At 42.4% G+C, this 17958-nt stretch overlaps 1 protein-coding gene across 1 annotated transcript in view; it reads right to left on the bottom strand.

Annotated features, from left to right (window-relative positions):
* Positions 1–17958, bottom strand: part of LOC134653447 (pyruvate carboxylase, mitochondrial) — a 57351-nt gene that overhangs the window by 568 nt on the left and 38825 nt on the right. The window contains exons 15-25 of the mRNA XM_063508813.1: positions 17878–17928; positions 17191–17440; positions 15022–15169; positions 13362–13621; positions 12155–12369; positions 11250–11460; positions 8312–8518; positions 6402–6510; positions 4641–4766; positions 3594–3755; positions 368–443 (exon numbers count right to left, since the gene is read on the bottom strand). Of these exons, the coding sequence (XP_063364883.1) occupies positions 368–443; positions 3594–3755; positions 4641–4766; positions 6402–6510; positions 8312–8518; positions 11250–11460; positions 12155–12369; positions 13362–13621; positions 15022–15169; positions 17191–17440; positions 17878–17928 (1815 nt within the window). The remainder of the gene's footprint in view (positions 1–367; positions 444–3593; positions 3756–4640; positions 4767–6401; positions 6511–8311; positions 8519–11249; positions 11461–12154; positions 12370–13361; positions 13622–15021; positions 15170–17190; positions 17441–17877; positions 17929–17958) is intronic.

Genomic DNA, 17958 nt, shown 5'->3' with positions numbered 1-17958 from the left:
CGAACGGAGCCGAGTTTACCCGAAGTCAGGAGTGTCTCCCCACTGGGTCTACTATAAGCATGTTTGACTGGCTTAAAACTAGTACTGTTATCGAAAGAAAAATTGAACCCTTATATTCTATCAATTTAGTGGTTCAAGTTTCCCTTAGCAACTTCTTTTAACCTTTTCGACGCCGTGTCAAACACAAAAGCTGTCATTCTGACGCCAAATTACCAAAGTGTCAAAACTGAAATTGAACTTTATGCATATGCACGTAGGTCTATGTTGCTCTGTGGTCCGTGACGGATAAATCCGTCTGGCGTTGGACCTACGGTGCGGATATATCCGTCATAAGCGTCCAAAAGGTTAAGTTTTTTTAGGTACTTACATAAAACGGTGCCAGGCATCGGGGCTCCAACTTGGTTCTTGTCACCCTTGATGGCTTTAGGATGGATCTTCATTTCCTGTAAAGTGAAAATAAAATACTAATTAACAAATCTTACAGAAATTATAGACAAATAAATGCAGGAAAAAAATTGCTATATATTTTATTTTCGACTTTCCATTACGTCACCGTTGCTTCCATATTGTAGGTACAAGTATGGTCAAGGAATTTGATTTCAGTACCGTTTCGTACCTTGTCACAGTGTTGCCATTACTATTGCTAGTATGAGGTCCGTATCAACTTTCATATTGATTATCACCTGACAAGGTACGAAAATTAAATAAACTCTTTGACTACAGGTACTTACAATTTAATTCTGAAAAATTTTGACACCTTATTTCTCCTAGTAACTATCTCCATACAACGTTTTTTAAAAGGTCCATTAAGTTATTTACTGGTAGACTTTCCGATACTATGTAGCAAAAATGCTTAGTACAGACGATACTACAATGTATCATGATTAGCAATGAAAGGGTTAACAATCCCATATATTAAGAGACCAGTTAGAGCGGTTTCGCACTACGTCCGATCCGAATCCGTGAAAATATGGTCCGAAGTAGCCGTAGAACTATTTCTATGGTAATTTACGCAATCCGTCATCCGATTTCGGAAAGAAATCTGACGGATCTAGTGCGTAAATTACCATAGAAATAGTTCTACGGCTACTTCGGATCATATTTTCACGGATTCGGATCGGACGTAGTGCGAAACCGCTCTTAAGCGTCGTCGTTCGTTGATGAAGACGCTTCTAAGCTGTCCGTTGAGCTCGAAGAACACCTCCCTCTCGCCCGCGGCCGTCATCTCGTCCGAGACGGCTACTATGCGAATGTCTAGCGTCTTTACTTTGATACTATCACCCTAAGGGGCTAATACTAACCTTGCTGGCAGTCTCGTCCTTGATGAAAACGCTTCTAAGCTGTCCGTTGAGCTCGAAGAACACCTCCCTCTCGCCCGCGCCGGTCATCTCGTCCGAGACGGCTACTATGCGGATGTCTAGCGTCTTTACTTTGATACTATCGCCCTAAGGGGCTAATACTAACCTTGCTGGCAGTCTCGTTGGCAGAGTTTATTTAATTTTCGTACCTTGTCAGGGTACGAAAATTAAATAAACTCTTTGACTACAGGTACTTACAATTTAATTCTGAAAAATTTTGACACCTTATTTCTCCTAGTAACTATCTCCATACAACGTTTTTTAAAAGGTCCATTAAGTTATTTACTGGTAGACTTTCCGATACTATGTAGCAAAAATGCTTAGTACAGACGATACTACAATGTATCATGATTAGCAATGAAAGGGTTAACAATCCCATATATTAAGAGACCAGTTAGAGCGGTTTCGCACTACGTCCGATCCGAATCCGTGAAAATATGGTCCGAAGTAGCCGTAGAACTATTTCTATGGTAATTTACGCAATCCGTCATCCGATTTCGGAAAGAAATCTGACGGATCTAGTGCGTAAATTACCATAGAAATAGTTCTACGGCTACTTCGGATCATATTTTCACGGATTCGGATCGGACGTAGTGCGAAACCGCTCTTAAGCGTCGTCGTTCGTTGATGAAGACGCTTCTAAGCTGTCCGTTGAGCTCGAAGAACACCTCCCTCTCGCCCGCGGCCGTCATCTCGTCCGAGACGGCTACTATGCGAATGTCTAGCGTCTTTACTTTGATACTATCACCCTAAGGGGCTAATACTAACCTTGCTGGCAGTCTCGTCCTTGATGAAAACGCTTCTAAGCTGTCCGTTGAGCTCGAAGAACACCTCCCTCTCGCCCGCGCCGGTCATCTCGTCCGAGACGGCTACTATGCGGATGTCTAGCGTCTTTACTTTGATACTATCGCCCTAAGGGGCTAATACTAACCTTGCTGGCAGTCTCGTCCTGGATGAAAACGCTTCTAAGCTGTCCGTTGAGCTCGAAGAACACCTCCCTCTCGCCCGCGGCCGTCATCTCGTCCGAGACGGCTACTATGCGGATGTCTAGCGTCTTTACTTTGATACTATCGGTCTAAGGGGCTAATACTAACCTTGCTGGCAGTCTCGTCCTTGATGAACACGCTTCTAAGCTGTCCGTTGAGCTCGAAGAACACCTCCCTCTCGCCCGCGGCCGTCATCTCGTCCGAGACGGCTACTATGCGGATGTCTAGCGTCTTTACTTTGATACTATCGCTCTAAGGGGCTAATACCAACCTTGCTGGCAGTCTCGTCCTTGATGAACACGCTTCTAAGCTGTCCGTTGAGTTCGAAGAACACCTCCCTCTCGCCCGCGCCGGTCATCTCGTCCGAGACGGCTACTATGCGGATGTCTAGCGTCTTTACTTTGATACTATCGCCCTAAGGGGCTAATACTAACCTTGCTGGCAGTCTCGTCCTTGATGAACACGCTTCTAAGCTGTCCGTTGAGCTCGGAGAACACCTCCCTCTCGCCCGCGGCGGTCATCTCGTCCGAGACGGCTACTATGCGGATGTCTAGCGTCTTTACTTTGATACTATCACCCTAAGGGGCTAATACGTACCTTGCTGGCAGTCTCGTCCTTGATGAACACGCTTCTAAGCTGTCCGTTGAGCTCGAAGAACACCTCCCTCTCGCCCGCGGCGGTCATCTCGTCCGAGACGGCTACTATGCGGATGTCTAGCGTCTTTACTTTGATACTATCACTCTAAGGGGCTAATACTAACTTTGCTGGCAGTCTCGTCCTTGATGAAAACGCTTCTAAGCTGTCCGTTGAGCTCGAAGAACACCTCCCTCTCGCCCGCGGCGGTCATCTCGTCCGAGACGGCTACTATGCGAATGTCTAGCGTCTTTACTTTGATACTATCACCCTAAGGGGCTAATACTAACCTTGCTGGCAGTCTCGTCCTTGATAAAAACGCTTCTAAGCTGTCCGTTGAGCTCGAAGAACACCTCCCTCTCGCCCGCGGCGGTCATCTCGTCCGAGACGGCTACTATGCGGATGTCTAGCGTCTTTACTTTGATACTATCGCCCTAAGGGGCTAATACTAACCTTGCTGGCAGTCTCGTCCTTGATGAAAACGCTTCTAAGCTGTCCGTTGAGTTCGAAGAACACCTCCCTCTCGCCCGCGGCGGTCATCTCATCCGAGACGGCTACTATGCGGATGTCTAGCGTCTTTACTTTGATACTATCGCCCTAAGGGGCTAATACTAACCTTGCTGGCAGTCTCGTCCTTGATGAAAACGCTTCTAAGCTGTCCGTTGAGCTCGAAGAACACCTCCCTCTCGCCCGCGGCGGTCATCTCGTCCGAGACGGCTACTATGCGGATGTCTAGCGTCTTTCCGCGCTCGATCTTTACTTCGATGCTGTCGCCGACCTGAAAAATAAATGTTGAGTAAGAAAGTGAAAATTATAAGGCTTATAACGCCATTAATATAGAGTAATTTCTGTTGAAATAATAAATAGGTCTAATAAGCTACTACGTATTTAGCAGGTAGTGAGTGGAAGATCACATATAATGTGGTATATGCAAAGCTATTACATGGATACAGAAATAATTTGCGCCACACCATATATGCATGGATTTTTAAAGGCCTAAAGTTATCCCAGCATCTCCACCAAGTTTTACCATTTCGCCCGAAGCCCCGAGGCCGAGGTTATAACGCTAGAGTCCGTCTAAATTAACTCTGCAGCGTATTTGGTAGCACAGACTATGGAAGTGTTATTTTAAACGTCACAATTTCATAGACATTTGACGTTACAGCAGAGTTATACAGACTTCCAAGCTCTTTTACTTGCATATGAGCGTTTTCCAAAAAAAGTGTACATTTCATTCATGTCTTCAAAATATTGACTTCTTGGGCTCATTTTACTCAGAATCATTTGTACATTCACGCCTCATACATAAAAAAATGTGTCCAAAAATTTCCTTTCCTGATCGTCGCATTCTTGTATGAAATTTTTTTTTATTTGTATGAATGTGACGCACTGGAAAAAAATTTTTTCATACAAAATTTTGGGACACATTTTTTCATGTATGAGGCGTGAATGTACAAATGATTCTGAGTAAAATGAGCCCAAGAAGTCAATATTTTGAAGACATGAATGAAATGTACACTTTTTTTGGAAAACGCTCATATAGGGCTTTCTTTTTCTATGACAAAGGGACTTAGAAATGGGTTATCTATTATATACTTTATTATAGGTATGCTCTATATTGGTATGCTCTATATTGGTATAAGGAACTAAGAATTGTACTCACCGTAGGTCCAACAAGGAAGGTCTTGGTATCCAGATGTTTGACGGGGCCGTATTTCTCGCGGATGCGGAAGAAATCGTTGGCCACTTGCGGGTACATGGCGGCCGACATTACGTCGTAGTCGGTTATCTGTGGACGTTCAATATTTAAACCGGGATCCCGTTGTTTCCTATAAAGTTTGAAGTCATAATGTATTGTTTGTCATATTATCATTAGTCATAAAACTGAAACCGTTAAAATTTCAGGATTTTCGTTAGGTTATCCTATAGTTAGGTTAGGTTTGTTTTATGGCAATCCTAAAAAGTGACGCGTTTCTGAACCAAATGAATTATGACTAACGAAACTGCGGGCAAACAATACATTATGGCTTAAAACAATTTGGGAAACAATAGAGACCCATTTAAACCATTTGGAATTTTGATCATGAAACTTAACCCTTTGGAAGCCAAACGTGTGCGGCGCGTCATTGTTAAGATATTAAGTTTAAAACTATAGTTGGTCAAACCAATTTGTCAGTCAGTACGAACCAGGAAAACTATACCCATCGTTTTCTTTTGGATGCTAGTACTAGTAAGACAAATATAGTGTGATTCTCTCTGTCTATGTGTGAAATGAGACAGTCCTTTGACAAACTAAGGTCTGAAATAAATGATTTTTATTTTTTTTATTGTGAACCTTGTCGGAATGCAAGAAGGTTGATATTGGGCTGCGGCACGTGTCAATTGACGACGTTGGCGGTCAAGGGTAGTTTGGGTACTAGTTGGGTCTACATGGGTTAAATTCAAGACGTCTTAAATTCACAAACGATACTCGGAAAGTGTCGGAATTATATTAGCCAATTTAGACTCTCACGCGAGCCACGAGACGAGCCGCGAGCCGCGAGTCCACCGCTTACACTCGCGTTCGGCTTGTCATTCGGTTATAAACCTTATGCCGTGCCGTTAGTGTTTAAATTATATTAGCTCGACGAGCTTGCGAGCCACGAGACGAGCCGCGAGCTCACCGCTTACACTCGCGTCTCGTGGCGCGGCTCGTCTCGTGGCTCGCGCGAGAGTCTAAACTGGCTATATCAGACCTAATCCTTCAGTTTAGTAACTTAGGGGGTAGACTAACATGAGGTCACACGGTTGAACAAGTTACTCATAATAATATGATGTTACAAACAACGTATAAACTCTTTAACAATTAAGGAAGGAATATGAGAAATAAACAAATCCAAAATGTGGGGTTCAAAAAATATGTCAATAAAAAATAAGTTAGTGACATTTTCAACACTTGACACTTGGGAAAACGCTTTAAAATGACATCTGGTCCCTACCACATTGTCTATTTCACCGGTCACAAAGTTCTGAAAAGATCATTAATGAATAAAACTTACACTAAACAAATAGATTGGTAATAAAATACGCCATGTAAGAATATTTATTGTCGCCCTACATTCTAATTATGTTTTCACATTACTTATTCGGAAAAGAGCTTTTTCTTCCCTGCTAGGAGGGATCAAAGTGGCACTTTTCTGGTCTATGACACCATATTTTACCTTTTTTGCATATTATTTTTAAATCATAAATAATATTTAGAAGCATAATAATTTTAGTAGTGTGAAAAGCAGTATGTACAACATGGTATCAAAATTATTTCTACCTTGGGCGTTAACACTTGAATCCCTCACTACGCTCAGGATTTAATGTACGCCCACGCCGTAGAAATTTCATTTTGCTCCCTTGTGACACAATCTACTATTTAGCCAATGAACATGTTTACCTGTGGATAGTTTTCTTGGATGTCAGCCTTGAGTTTGTCGAAGTCGAGCGGCGGCATTTCAGCGCCGGGCCGGCCTTCGATTCTCTTCATGTCTTTCAGTACTTTAGATCTGTAGAGAAAAGCATTACCTGTATTCTTATTTATTTTATGACGTAAACCAAAAATGCTTTCATCTCTGCCCAGCTGGCGGCCTAGCCAAGGTATAATAACGATCGCTCGCGCTTCGCCATCGAATCGCTTTGTGTCACTTTATCGCACTTCCATATTAGTGCGACAGTGTCAGTTGCGTTTCGTTCGCTACGTAGCGTTAGCGATTGGCATGCTAGCTACGCGGCCTGGCCAGCTGTCCTCTTCTACAGGTCGCATTTCTTAACCGGTTCTCGTATTTTTTTCTGATTAACACTTTCGCAACCAGGCAAAATTTTAAACAATACCCCAGAAACCGACAGTAGCAGTACTCGCTAGTCGGGCAACGACGTGCAACGCAATGCCGCACGCCGCGAACCCGCTAGTCGGGCAAGCGGCGGACGCTCAGGGCTGTGCCAAGTAACTTTCGTATAAGTACGTGGATAAAATTAAATCTGCTGTCTCTACTAATTATCTACTACTACTACTAATTATCGTAACTATTCAAAGCTACTTGTTACGTTTTGCTTCCACGCAGTTGCAGTGCAGTGCTGTTTTATGATGACTGACCTATTGTCTTTTTCTGAGAACTGCCGCTTAGAAGTTAGAATGTTGTTAGGTACTTAGTTGAATTTCTTGATTTATTTTTCTCCGAATTTTGTTTCACAAAAATCATCCTATGAGTACTCATGAAATAGATACTAAATATTCGTAAACACAAATTAGGTTGTACGATTTACGAAAATTCTAACTCCTATTGATACATACCCGTGTATATGCAATTTCACGTAACCAACTAATAAGAATTTTTATTTTGTAATCGCATTAGGTAAAGTAAATAAAAATACAAAGTGAAGTAATAAAATATAATAATCAACTGTACCAACTGTTCGACCACATAATAATATTTTTTTCTGTTAGTGGCAGTGGCAGCCCTGAGGTAGTGAAGATGCAATGCTTGCCCGCCTGTCGGGCACTTGGGCGTCGCGTGTAGGTTTATAGCTCTTGCCAGACTAGCGGGTATGCCGGCATCTGAGTAAAGTTTACGAGTGCCCGAGAGTCGGGTACGCGGTGTCGAATGTGTTAAGTTCGATAACTATATGAATACTTTTTTGTCTGTGAGCTGTAGATCTCGCGAGCATAACTTAAAACTGAATAAATGCGCAATTTAGATAAAATCTGAATCGTCAAAAACTTTATCATCAAACCTGCTCACAAAATTCCTCGAGAATCGGTTGAGAGTTTCGAGTTTCGACCTGTAGAGAACGGGGTCCCTTTGTTTCCCATAAAGTTTTAAGTGTATAATGTATTGTTTGTCATATTATCATTAGTCATAAAACTGAAACCTTTAACTTTTCAGGATTTTCATAAGGTTATCTTATTTTATGGCAATCCTGAAGTGACGCGTTTCTGGACCAAATAAAATATGACTAACGAAAATGCGGACAAACAATACTTAAATGAGTAAATGACTTAAAACTTTTTGGGACACAATAGAGACCCGTAGAGAACATCCGGACATAAGCACTTATCCCCAAACTGAAACGGAGACCTTCGCTAACGCGCAGTCAATAAGACAGGCACTGTCACAAATACCTTAGAGGTTCAGGGTATCCACCATGCGGCTGCCCGATAGCTCCCTGTAAGAACTCCACCACTGACTTGGGGAAGGACAACTCCTCAGCCTTGGCCTCGATGTCTTTGGCGGTGAGTTTGTTCTGCACCATGAACTAGGCCAGGTCACCGACGACCTTGGACGAGGCAGGTACTGTAATCACACATACCTTAGAGGTTCAGGGTATCCACCATGCGGCTGCCCGATAGCACCCTGCAAGAACTCCACCACGGACTTGGGGAAGGACAACTCCTCAGCCTTGGCCTCGATGTCTTTGGCGGTGAGTTTGTTCTGCACCATGAACTGCGCCAGGTCACCCACGACCTTGGACGAGGGGGTGACCTTGATGATGTCGCCGAGGATGAGGTTCGCTTCTCTGTGAAAGAAAAGATAAAGATAAAAGATAGTTTATTCAAGTAGGCATAATTACAATGCGCTTATGAACGTCAAATAAAGCTAGGTAGACCGGCTCCAACCCTACACCTCTGCCCCGAGAAGATTTAAATCCCCCCTCAATTGGAGGAGGGTATCCCAATATGGGACCGGCAACAAACTCGGCGGGACACATCTTTTCAAAAATAATTACATCTTATAATTAACATGCATTACGAGAAAATAAGGGAAAAAATACAATTTATATTACTATAGAATTCATGCAATTATACACATAAGGTGTAATAGAAATTTGATTTAGAAAATATACATATGTACATGGAATCATACAAAATCGTAGCTCTTTCAGAAAACATATCAAATTCTTACAAAAGGAAAAGAAAATAAAGTTATTAAAAGAAATGGGAAAACATATTATATAAATCTGATTGATTATTATGAATTACCAACATATAATATTTGATGTGCTTTCCTGCTTACCTGAGCAGGTTAAGGCTTAGGTGGTTAGTGTTTGATCTGTGCGCAAAAAGCGTCGCGTAAGACAGTTTCATTGATCATAGCTATAGGACACGCGTCAGTTATATTATATGCCACGAGGTAAAATGTAGGACCAACCGTGCAATCTCAAAACAAACTGGCAGTGTCATAGCCTCGTGCCGCCCACCATACAAAATTATAGCCAAGGAAGTTAGAATCTTGCTGTATTTTCAATTGGGTTGAATTTCATTTGTTCGATAACTTGACGAGACAAATGAAATGCTACCTACTTTGTTTTTATTTAGGTTGACATTCCATCGAAACTGAGTGTACATCCTAATGTCATCATCATAATTAAACATATTAGTTAGTACTAGATGCTTATTAGAAAATAAAACTTCAGCGTAGGATGTAGGTAACTCAATGTAGTAATGTTTTCAATCTGACTACACAATACAGGCGTAGCCTAGTGTGGCAGTCATAGGTTAAGTAAAACCTGTAAACTTTTTGGCAAATAAAACTATTTTTTTATTTTTTTTATTTATGTACATTGGGCGGCACGAGGTTAGAATACTTTATTTTATTTTAATTTATTTATTGAGAAACAAACGTCATATACAAAAACGTGTATAAAAAAGACCTACAGTTTCCTTAAATTCTATATAAAATAATAGTTCGAGATATAATTAGCCAAATGGTAATTTCGCAATTTCCGGGTTGCTGGTTCCATAGTGTACGTTCGAAATCAAGTATAGCTAAGGGTCGAAACAAACAAAGGAAAGTTACCATAAAGGTTCAGAATAATAAAACATGTTGAATATGGAAAAAATCGTTATCAAAAATTTTCCATGTACAAAATATAAGTGCCTCTTATATACGGCAGATGTATTGCATAATTGTTTTCCTTCGTATTTTCTCGGAAACGTTAGTATTAGTCATGCTACTTCAGTCAACCTCAGTACTTTTTGTACCGAGACTGACTGAAATAGCAAGACACGTTCGTACGTTTCCGTGAAAATGAAAAATTTTATGCACTACATCTGTACAGTCGCCATCAGATATATCTGAGCGGCCAAGGTGCTCAAAAATATCTAAACACGCACTCTTACGCCTTTGTAATGTGGTGAATGTCCACTTTTAGTGTTTAGCAGTAACGCTTTGGTTTACTGCGACATAAACGCATATTGCTTGTGTCAGCGCAACCTAATGTGTATAAAACAATAGGCACTTAGAGAATAAACGTTCAGAATGTTCTTATACTATCACACATAAGGTTGTTTAACTTCCACTAACTCCTCACCCGACTCTGCTCGTCAATATACTTGCCATAGAAGAAACCTATAATATCTGACCTTGACAATAAAGGAGTGTTCAGATATTTGTGTGTTCAGATACTGGCCACCGGGGATCTCGTTCAGGTACACGTCCGCGTTGCCGGACTTCATGGTGGCCGTGCACTCGAACGGCCCGTACAGGGTTCTAGCTTGCTCCCAGTACACTGAGATTTCTGTGGATAACATATAGTATCATACCTGTAAGCCTTCTTGACCTCCTCGAACTGCGAGCCCAGCCCCAGCGAGAAGGCCTGGAACTGCAGGTTGGTGTACTGTCCGCCGGGGATCTCGTTCAGGTACACGTCCGCGTTGCCGGACTTCATGGTGGCCGTGCACTCGAACGGCCCGTACAGGGTTCGAGCCTGCTCCCAGTACGCTGAGTATTCAGATACTTTTGTAGGGGGATTTCTGTGGATAACATATAGTATCATACCTGTAAGCCTTTTTAACTTCCTCGAACTGCGAGCCCAGCCCCAGCGAGAAGGCCTGGAACTGCAGGTTGGTGTACTGTCCGCCGGGGATCTCGTTCAGGTACACGTCCGCGTTGCCGGACTTCATGGTGGCCGTGCACTCGAACGGCCCGTACAGGGTCCGAGCCTGCTCCCAGTACGCTGAGTATTCAGATACTTTTGTAGGGGGATTTCTGTGGATAACATATAGTATCATACCTGTAAGCCTTCTTAACCTCCTCGAACTGCGAGCCCAGCCCCAGCGAGAAGGCCTGGAACTGCAGGTTGGTGTACTGTCCGCCGGGGATCTCGTTCAGGTACACGTCCGCGTTGCCGGACTTCATGGTGGCCGTGCACTCGAACGGCCCGTACAGGGTTCGAGCTTGCTCCCAGTACGCTGAGTATTCTAATACTTTTGGAGGAGGATTTCTGTGGATAACATATAGTATCATACCTGTAAGCTTTTTTAACTTCCTCGAACTGCGAGCCCAGCCCCAGCGAGAAGGCCTGGAACTGCAGGTTGGTGTACTGTCCGCCGGGGATCTCGTTCAGGTACACGTCCGCGTTGCCGGACTTCATGGTGGCCGTGCACTCGAACGGCCCGTACAGGGTTCTAGCTTGCTCCCAGTACGCTGAGTATTCCGATACTTTTTGGAGGGGGATTTCTGTGAACAATAATAGTGATGATATAATCAATATAATCATAGACAAATATAAGGAAAGAAAGAGTGGTAACTCCATACATCAGTTTTCTTACCAAAACACGAGTTATTCGTAGTCGACATCTAACGTCAAGCATATCAGTACCGCTATTTGACACCAGATGTCACAAATGTCGCTACTGACGAAAAATGTAGTGCTAAAACAATTTACAACTAATATTATTAGCGGAAGGAGTTCAAAATAGAGTTCCGGTGCATTCGGTTATAATATTAGCTGAAAATTATTGAGCATTAGTTTTAGTTTGCCGCGACATCTATTGTCAACTAACTGAAAGAACTGATGTCCGCTACTTGACGTTAGATGTCGACTATGAAATAACTTGCGTTTTGGTCAGAAAACTGATGTATGGAGTTACCACTCTTTCTTTCCTTATATTTCTCTATGATATAATATAATTTATTGTTCAATGACTTTCTTAGGGAATTTTAGTTTAAAGGCCGTTGTGTCGTGTACCCCGCAGCGGAGCAACACAAGCGAAGGCCAAAATGATGTAAAGTGGAATGCTCGGAGCTGAGTACATACCACATACAAAAGACTGGCCGAATGGTGACATTATGTGATTTAAAGTGGCCGGCACGGGACAACATCGTGTAGAGTTAGAGTTGGTTATGTCTATATACTCTATATAATACTGACTGGTGTCTTGGTCGGTGCCCATGAGGCAAGCGACGAGCGCGCCCATGCTGGGCTGGCTCGTCATGCCGGACATGGAATCTGCGGCGGCGTCGACCACGTCGGCACCGGCTTGGGCACACGCCAGCATGGCCGCCACGCCCGCGCCAGACGTGTCGTGCGTGTGCACGTGGATCGGCACGTCGGGGTGCTTGTCACGGATCGCAGAGATCAGGAGCCTGGGGAAATGTGAAAGGCCAACTTTTGTTAAAAGCGGTAAAAAATAAAAACCGGCCAAGTGCGAGTCGGACTCGCGCACGGAGGGTTCCGCACCATCAACAAAAAATAGAGCAAAACAAGCAAAAAAAACGGTCACCCATCCAAGTACTGACCCCGCCCGACGTTGCTTAACTTCGGTCAAAAATCACGTTTGTTGTATGGGAGCCCCACTTAAATCTTTATTTTATTCCGTTTTTAGTATTTGTTGTTATAGCGGCAACAGAAATACATCATCTGTGAAAATTTCAACTGTCCAGCTATCACGGTTCGTGAGATACAGCCTGGTGACAGACGGACGGACGGACAGCGGAGTCTTAGTAATAGGGTCCCGTTTTTACCCTTTGGGTACGGAACCCTAAAAACCTTAAGTGTAAGGCCTGAGTGGACGCTCGAGTTGGGCGTGCAGCGGGGCGGGGCGTGCGGCGTGCATGTTAAACAAATGCAAGCGTATAGGAGCGGCCTTAGTGCACGCTGCTCACATCACGCGTGAGCCCACAGCCACGCTGTACGCCCCGCCGAACGCTCCGCTCCGAGCGTCCACTCAGGCCTTACACTAAGGCAAGGCAAGCTCGGTTCTCCATACAAACGTAGTTACGCTCTTTTAAAACGAGTAGGTAGTTTGCTCTGAAACTTTGTACATAGGATAAGGTATATCTATGTCTGTCAAAACGATTTGCTAATATGGAATTTATATGAAACATTACACAATGACGTCACGGTCAACTCGCCTACTTTTAATATTTCTATCCGATTTAATTAAATATAGAACTTGTGTTTAAAAATAACTGCTATCTTTGTTTAATAATTATCTGGTGCTTTATTCTATGCATGGTGTGAAACAATTTATTTTAAACACAGTCAAATCTATTAGCACACACATTTAAACTGGAGACCGCTATTCCAGCCTCTATTTGGTGACCTACATTTCAAAAGATTTTGCTCAAATACTCACTTAGCTGCCTGAGGCTTTAATAATCCCGCCATATCCTTAATACACAGTACATGGGTGCCAGCTTTAACCAGCTCATCGGCCAGGTTCAAATAGTACTTCAGGTCATATTTCTTCTTGTTAGGGTCGGACACGTCGCCCGTGTATGAGATGGCAGCTTCGACCACGCCCCCGGCTTTGCCCGCGGCGTCCATGCCAAGGATCAAGTTGGGGAGGTAGTTAAGCGAGTCGAATACGCGGAAGATGTCCATGCCGGCTTTAACCTGTCGTAAAAATAATGGTGTTAGTTATAAACGTTTATCAAATGCAACATAATATTGGTAATTGTTTCACAATTAATATGACATTTAAGTAGTAGTAGTAGTGAATCACTTTATTGTACAAAAACAGGTTGACATGAAATTCACATAAATGTAGGTACAAAGGCGAACTTATTCCTACAAGGGATCTCTTCCAGCTAACCTTAAGAGTTAATGAGTGGAAAAATCGAATTAGACAGACAAACTTACTTAACACACAATAATATTTGAAAAAAAAAAAAGTTTGTTAGAAAGAGCCAAGATTTAGCAAATGTTTGCTAAGTTTTACTAATAATGGGTAAAATTTACCCATATATATTTATAATTTAATGATTAGAATATGATGTAAAATGGCCAGGGCAGGACATGATCGGACGCAGGCGAACATTATATGATGTAAAATGGCCAGGGCAGGACAAGATCGGACGCAGGCGAACATTATATGATGTAAAATGGCCAGGGCAGGACAAGATCGGACGCAGGCGAACATTATATGATGTAAAATGGCCAGGGCAGGACAAGATCGGACGCAGGCGAACATTATATGATGTAAAATGGCCAAGGCAGGACAAGATCGGACGCAGGCGAACATTATATGATGTAAAATGGCCAAGGCAGGACAAGATCGGACGCAGGCGGACATTATATGATGTAAAATGGCCAGGGCAGGACAAGATCGGACGCAGGCGAACATTATATGATGTAAAATGGCCAAGGCAGGACAAGATCGGACGCAGGCGGACATTATATGATGTACAATGGCCAGGGCAGGACAAGATCGGACGCAGGCGAACATTATATGATGTAAAATGGCCAGGGCTGGATTTAAATGGCCGGTACAGGCCGACATTAGATGTAAAATATGAGCAGGGAAAAATCGTGAAAATTGCATCATGTATGTTTCTTCACTACATAGTGTAAAACAAAGTCACTTCCCGCTGTCTGTTCCTATGTATGCTTAGATCTTTAAAACTTGATTCAAGAGGAAGGTTTATGTATAATTTGTTAACCCGTGCGAAGCCGGGACGGGTCGCTATAGTATGAGCAGGGAAAAATCGTGAGATTTGCATGATGTAGATTTTTGGTAATTAAATTAAATTAAAATTAAATTAAATTTATTTAGGACCAACAAAGGATCAATTTCGTTAGCGACACATTTTAATCTTACAACTAATGTTAGTAGGTACACACACACAAACTTATTAACTAACTAACTACATTATATTTACATATTTATTTATGCACATGTAGAGTGCACCACAGTGGTTCAGGTAGGCCCCATCAAACCTGTCTGCATACATGGCAATGAAGTGGCTCTTTTGCGCATAATGGCAGCAAAACTATCTAAATGATAAGGCACTGACCGACATCTCGCAGAACTTGTAGACCACGTTATCGGGGTAGTTGGTGTAGCCGACGGCATTGGCGCCGCGCAGCAGCATCTGGAACGGGATGTTGGGGATGAGGCGACGCATGTCTTCTAGCCGCTCCCAAGGGCACTCGTGCAGGAACCTGGGCAAATGGGAAATATCTTACTTCAACGAGAGAATGCGGTAATAAAAATAGAGATTTAGTGCCTAGGACATGGAAGGACTAGATAAAGGAAGTGTGTGAAAGGCTTAGATGGTCGTACAATTATGTCTGACGAATTTAAAAACTTATGGAACAAGTTCGACTGACATTTATAGACGGATCTAACGCGAACTATAAATGTGAGTTAATATGTGTTCAAAACGCGAAGGTTTTAAATATTAAGTTGGACTGAATATAAGTATAACATATGAAAAACCTTCATTTTGGCAATTTCAAACCGATAACTTCCTGTAATTTCACTTGACTTAGATCTAAGTCTGATGCAAGTATGTAGTTAAGATATTAAGAGACACTGTAAAATCTATAATTACTTTGGGATACCGTAGTGACATACAGAAACTACTCGAGTACTCACCTAAGAGCGACGTCAAAAGTGGCGCCACCCCAGTTCTCCATAGAGTACAGATTGCTAAAGTTATGCGCCACATATGGCGAGGCAGCCAATAGATCATGTGTCCGAACTATGGTGGCTAATAAGGACTGATGAGCATCTCTGAACGACGTGTCCATGAGGAGACCCTAGTGTTGACTAATAATGTTGGGCATTCATTTAGATATATTGTATAAGACAGAGACATAAAATACTCACCTAAGAGCGACGTCAAAAGTAGCGCCACCCCAGTTCTCCATAGAGTATAGATTGCTGAAGTTATGCGCAACATATGGCGAGGCAGCCAATAGATCATGTGTCCGAACTCTGGTGGCTAATAAGGACTGATGAGCATCTCTGAACGACGTGTCCATGAGGAGACCCTAGTGTTGACTAATAATGTTGGGCATTTATTTAGATATATTGTATAAGACAGAGACATAAAATACTCACCTAAGAGCGACGTCAAAAGTAGCGCCACCCCAGTTCTCCATAGAGTATAGATTGCTGAAGTTATGCGCTACATATGGCGAGGCAGCCAATAGATCATGTGTCCGAACTCTGGTGGCTAATAAGGACTGATGCGCATCTCTGAACGACGTGTCCATGAGGAGGAGACCCTTGTGTTAGCTAATAATGTTGGGCATTTATTTAGATATATTGTATAAGACAGAGACATAAAATACTCACCTAAGAGCGACGTCAAAAGTAGCGCCACCCCAGTTCTCCATAGAGTATATATTGCTAAACTTATGTGCCACATATGGCGAGGCAGCCAATAGATCATGTGTCCGAACTCTGGTGGCTAAGAGGGACTGATATCTATATCTAAAGTAAATCGTAAGATATTGTGGAAAAGTACTCACCTAAGAGCAACATCGAAAGTGGCGCCACCCTAGTTCTCCATAGAGTACAGATTGCTAAAGTTATGTGCCACATATGGCGAGGCAGCCAATAGGTCATGTGTCCGAACTCTGGTGGCTAATAAGGACTGATGCGCGTCTCTGAACGACGTGTCCATGAGGAGACCCTTGTGTTGGCTAATAATGTTGGGCATTCATTTAGATATACTGTAAAAACAGAGATAGAAAATACTCACCTAAGAGCGACATCAAAAGTGGCTCCACCCCAGTTCTTCATAGAGTATAGATTGCTGAAGTTATGCGCTACATATGGCGAGGCAGCCAATAGATCATGTGTCCGAACTCTGGTGGCTAATAAGGACTGATGCGCATCTCTGAACGACGTGTCCATGAGGAGGAGACCCTTGTGTTAGCTAATAATGTTGGGCATTCATTTAGATATACTGTAAAAAACAGAGATAGAAAATACTCACCTAAGAGCGACGTCAAAAGTAGCACCACCCCAGTTCTCCATAGAGTACAGATTGCTAAAGTTATGCGCTACATATGGCGAGGCTGCCAATAGATCATGTGTCCGAACTCTGGTGGCTAATAAGGACTGATGCGCGTCTCTGAACGACGTGTCCATGAGGAGACCCTAGTGTTGACTAATAATGTTGGGCATTCATTTAGATATATCGTATAAGACAGAGACATAAAATACTCACCTAAGCGCGACGTCAAAAGTAGCACCACCCCAGTTCTCCATAGAGTACAGATTGCTAAAGTTATGCGCTACATATGGCGAGGCAGCCAATAGATCATGTGTCCGAACTCTGGTGGCTAATAAGGACTGATGCGCGTCTCTGAACGACGTGTCCATGAGAAGGAGACCCTTGTGTTGACGGACGGCCTTTGCGAAGGCCTCGGGACCGCCTTCTTGTAGGATTTGTTTGAAGCCTTTTGGAGGCTTGATGGCTGTAAGAAGGACGTTGGTTGTTTTATTTATTTTTAGATAGTTTTCTGTATAAATACTTAAGCACAGAGTCTACTTTTGACCATCTGATCCCAAGAATTATGTAGTTATAATTATAATATAACATTTACTCCAGTCTCTCACAAAGGATATAAATTTAAGTTGTCCTTTACTCTATTTAGAAGTTAATAATGTTAAGTGTATCCTTTGTGAGGTGAAAATAAATATATTTTATTATAATATAATGATTTATTTGCTTAAACATGGTACATTAAGTAGACATAATTAGTACCTATAAGCAGACAGTTTCACATGTTAACCTAGGACAGCATGCAAATATTGATCTTAAAATTCAACTACATGTATTTACATTATTGTACATTAACAATCAATTATTTACAATATAGCAGTTACAAAAAGTTGATTCTTAATTTCTTACCTGTATTTTCTCCGGTTAGTTCATATTTCTTGACAGCCTCTGGGGAAAGGTCTGAAAATATGTTTAGTAAAATAAGGAAAC

This window comes from Cydia amplana, chromosome 13 (assembly GCF_948474715.1).
Source record: "Cydia amplana chromosome 13, ilCydAmpl1.1, whole genome shotgun sequence".
Classification (NCBI taxonomy): Eukaryota; Metazoa; Arthropoda; class Insecta; order Lepidoptera; family Tortricidae; genus Cydia; species Cydia amplana.
Note: the sequence above shows the minus strand (reverse complement) of the source record. Positions and strands in the feature narration are given on the sequence as shown.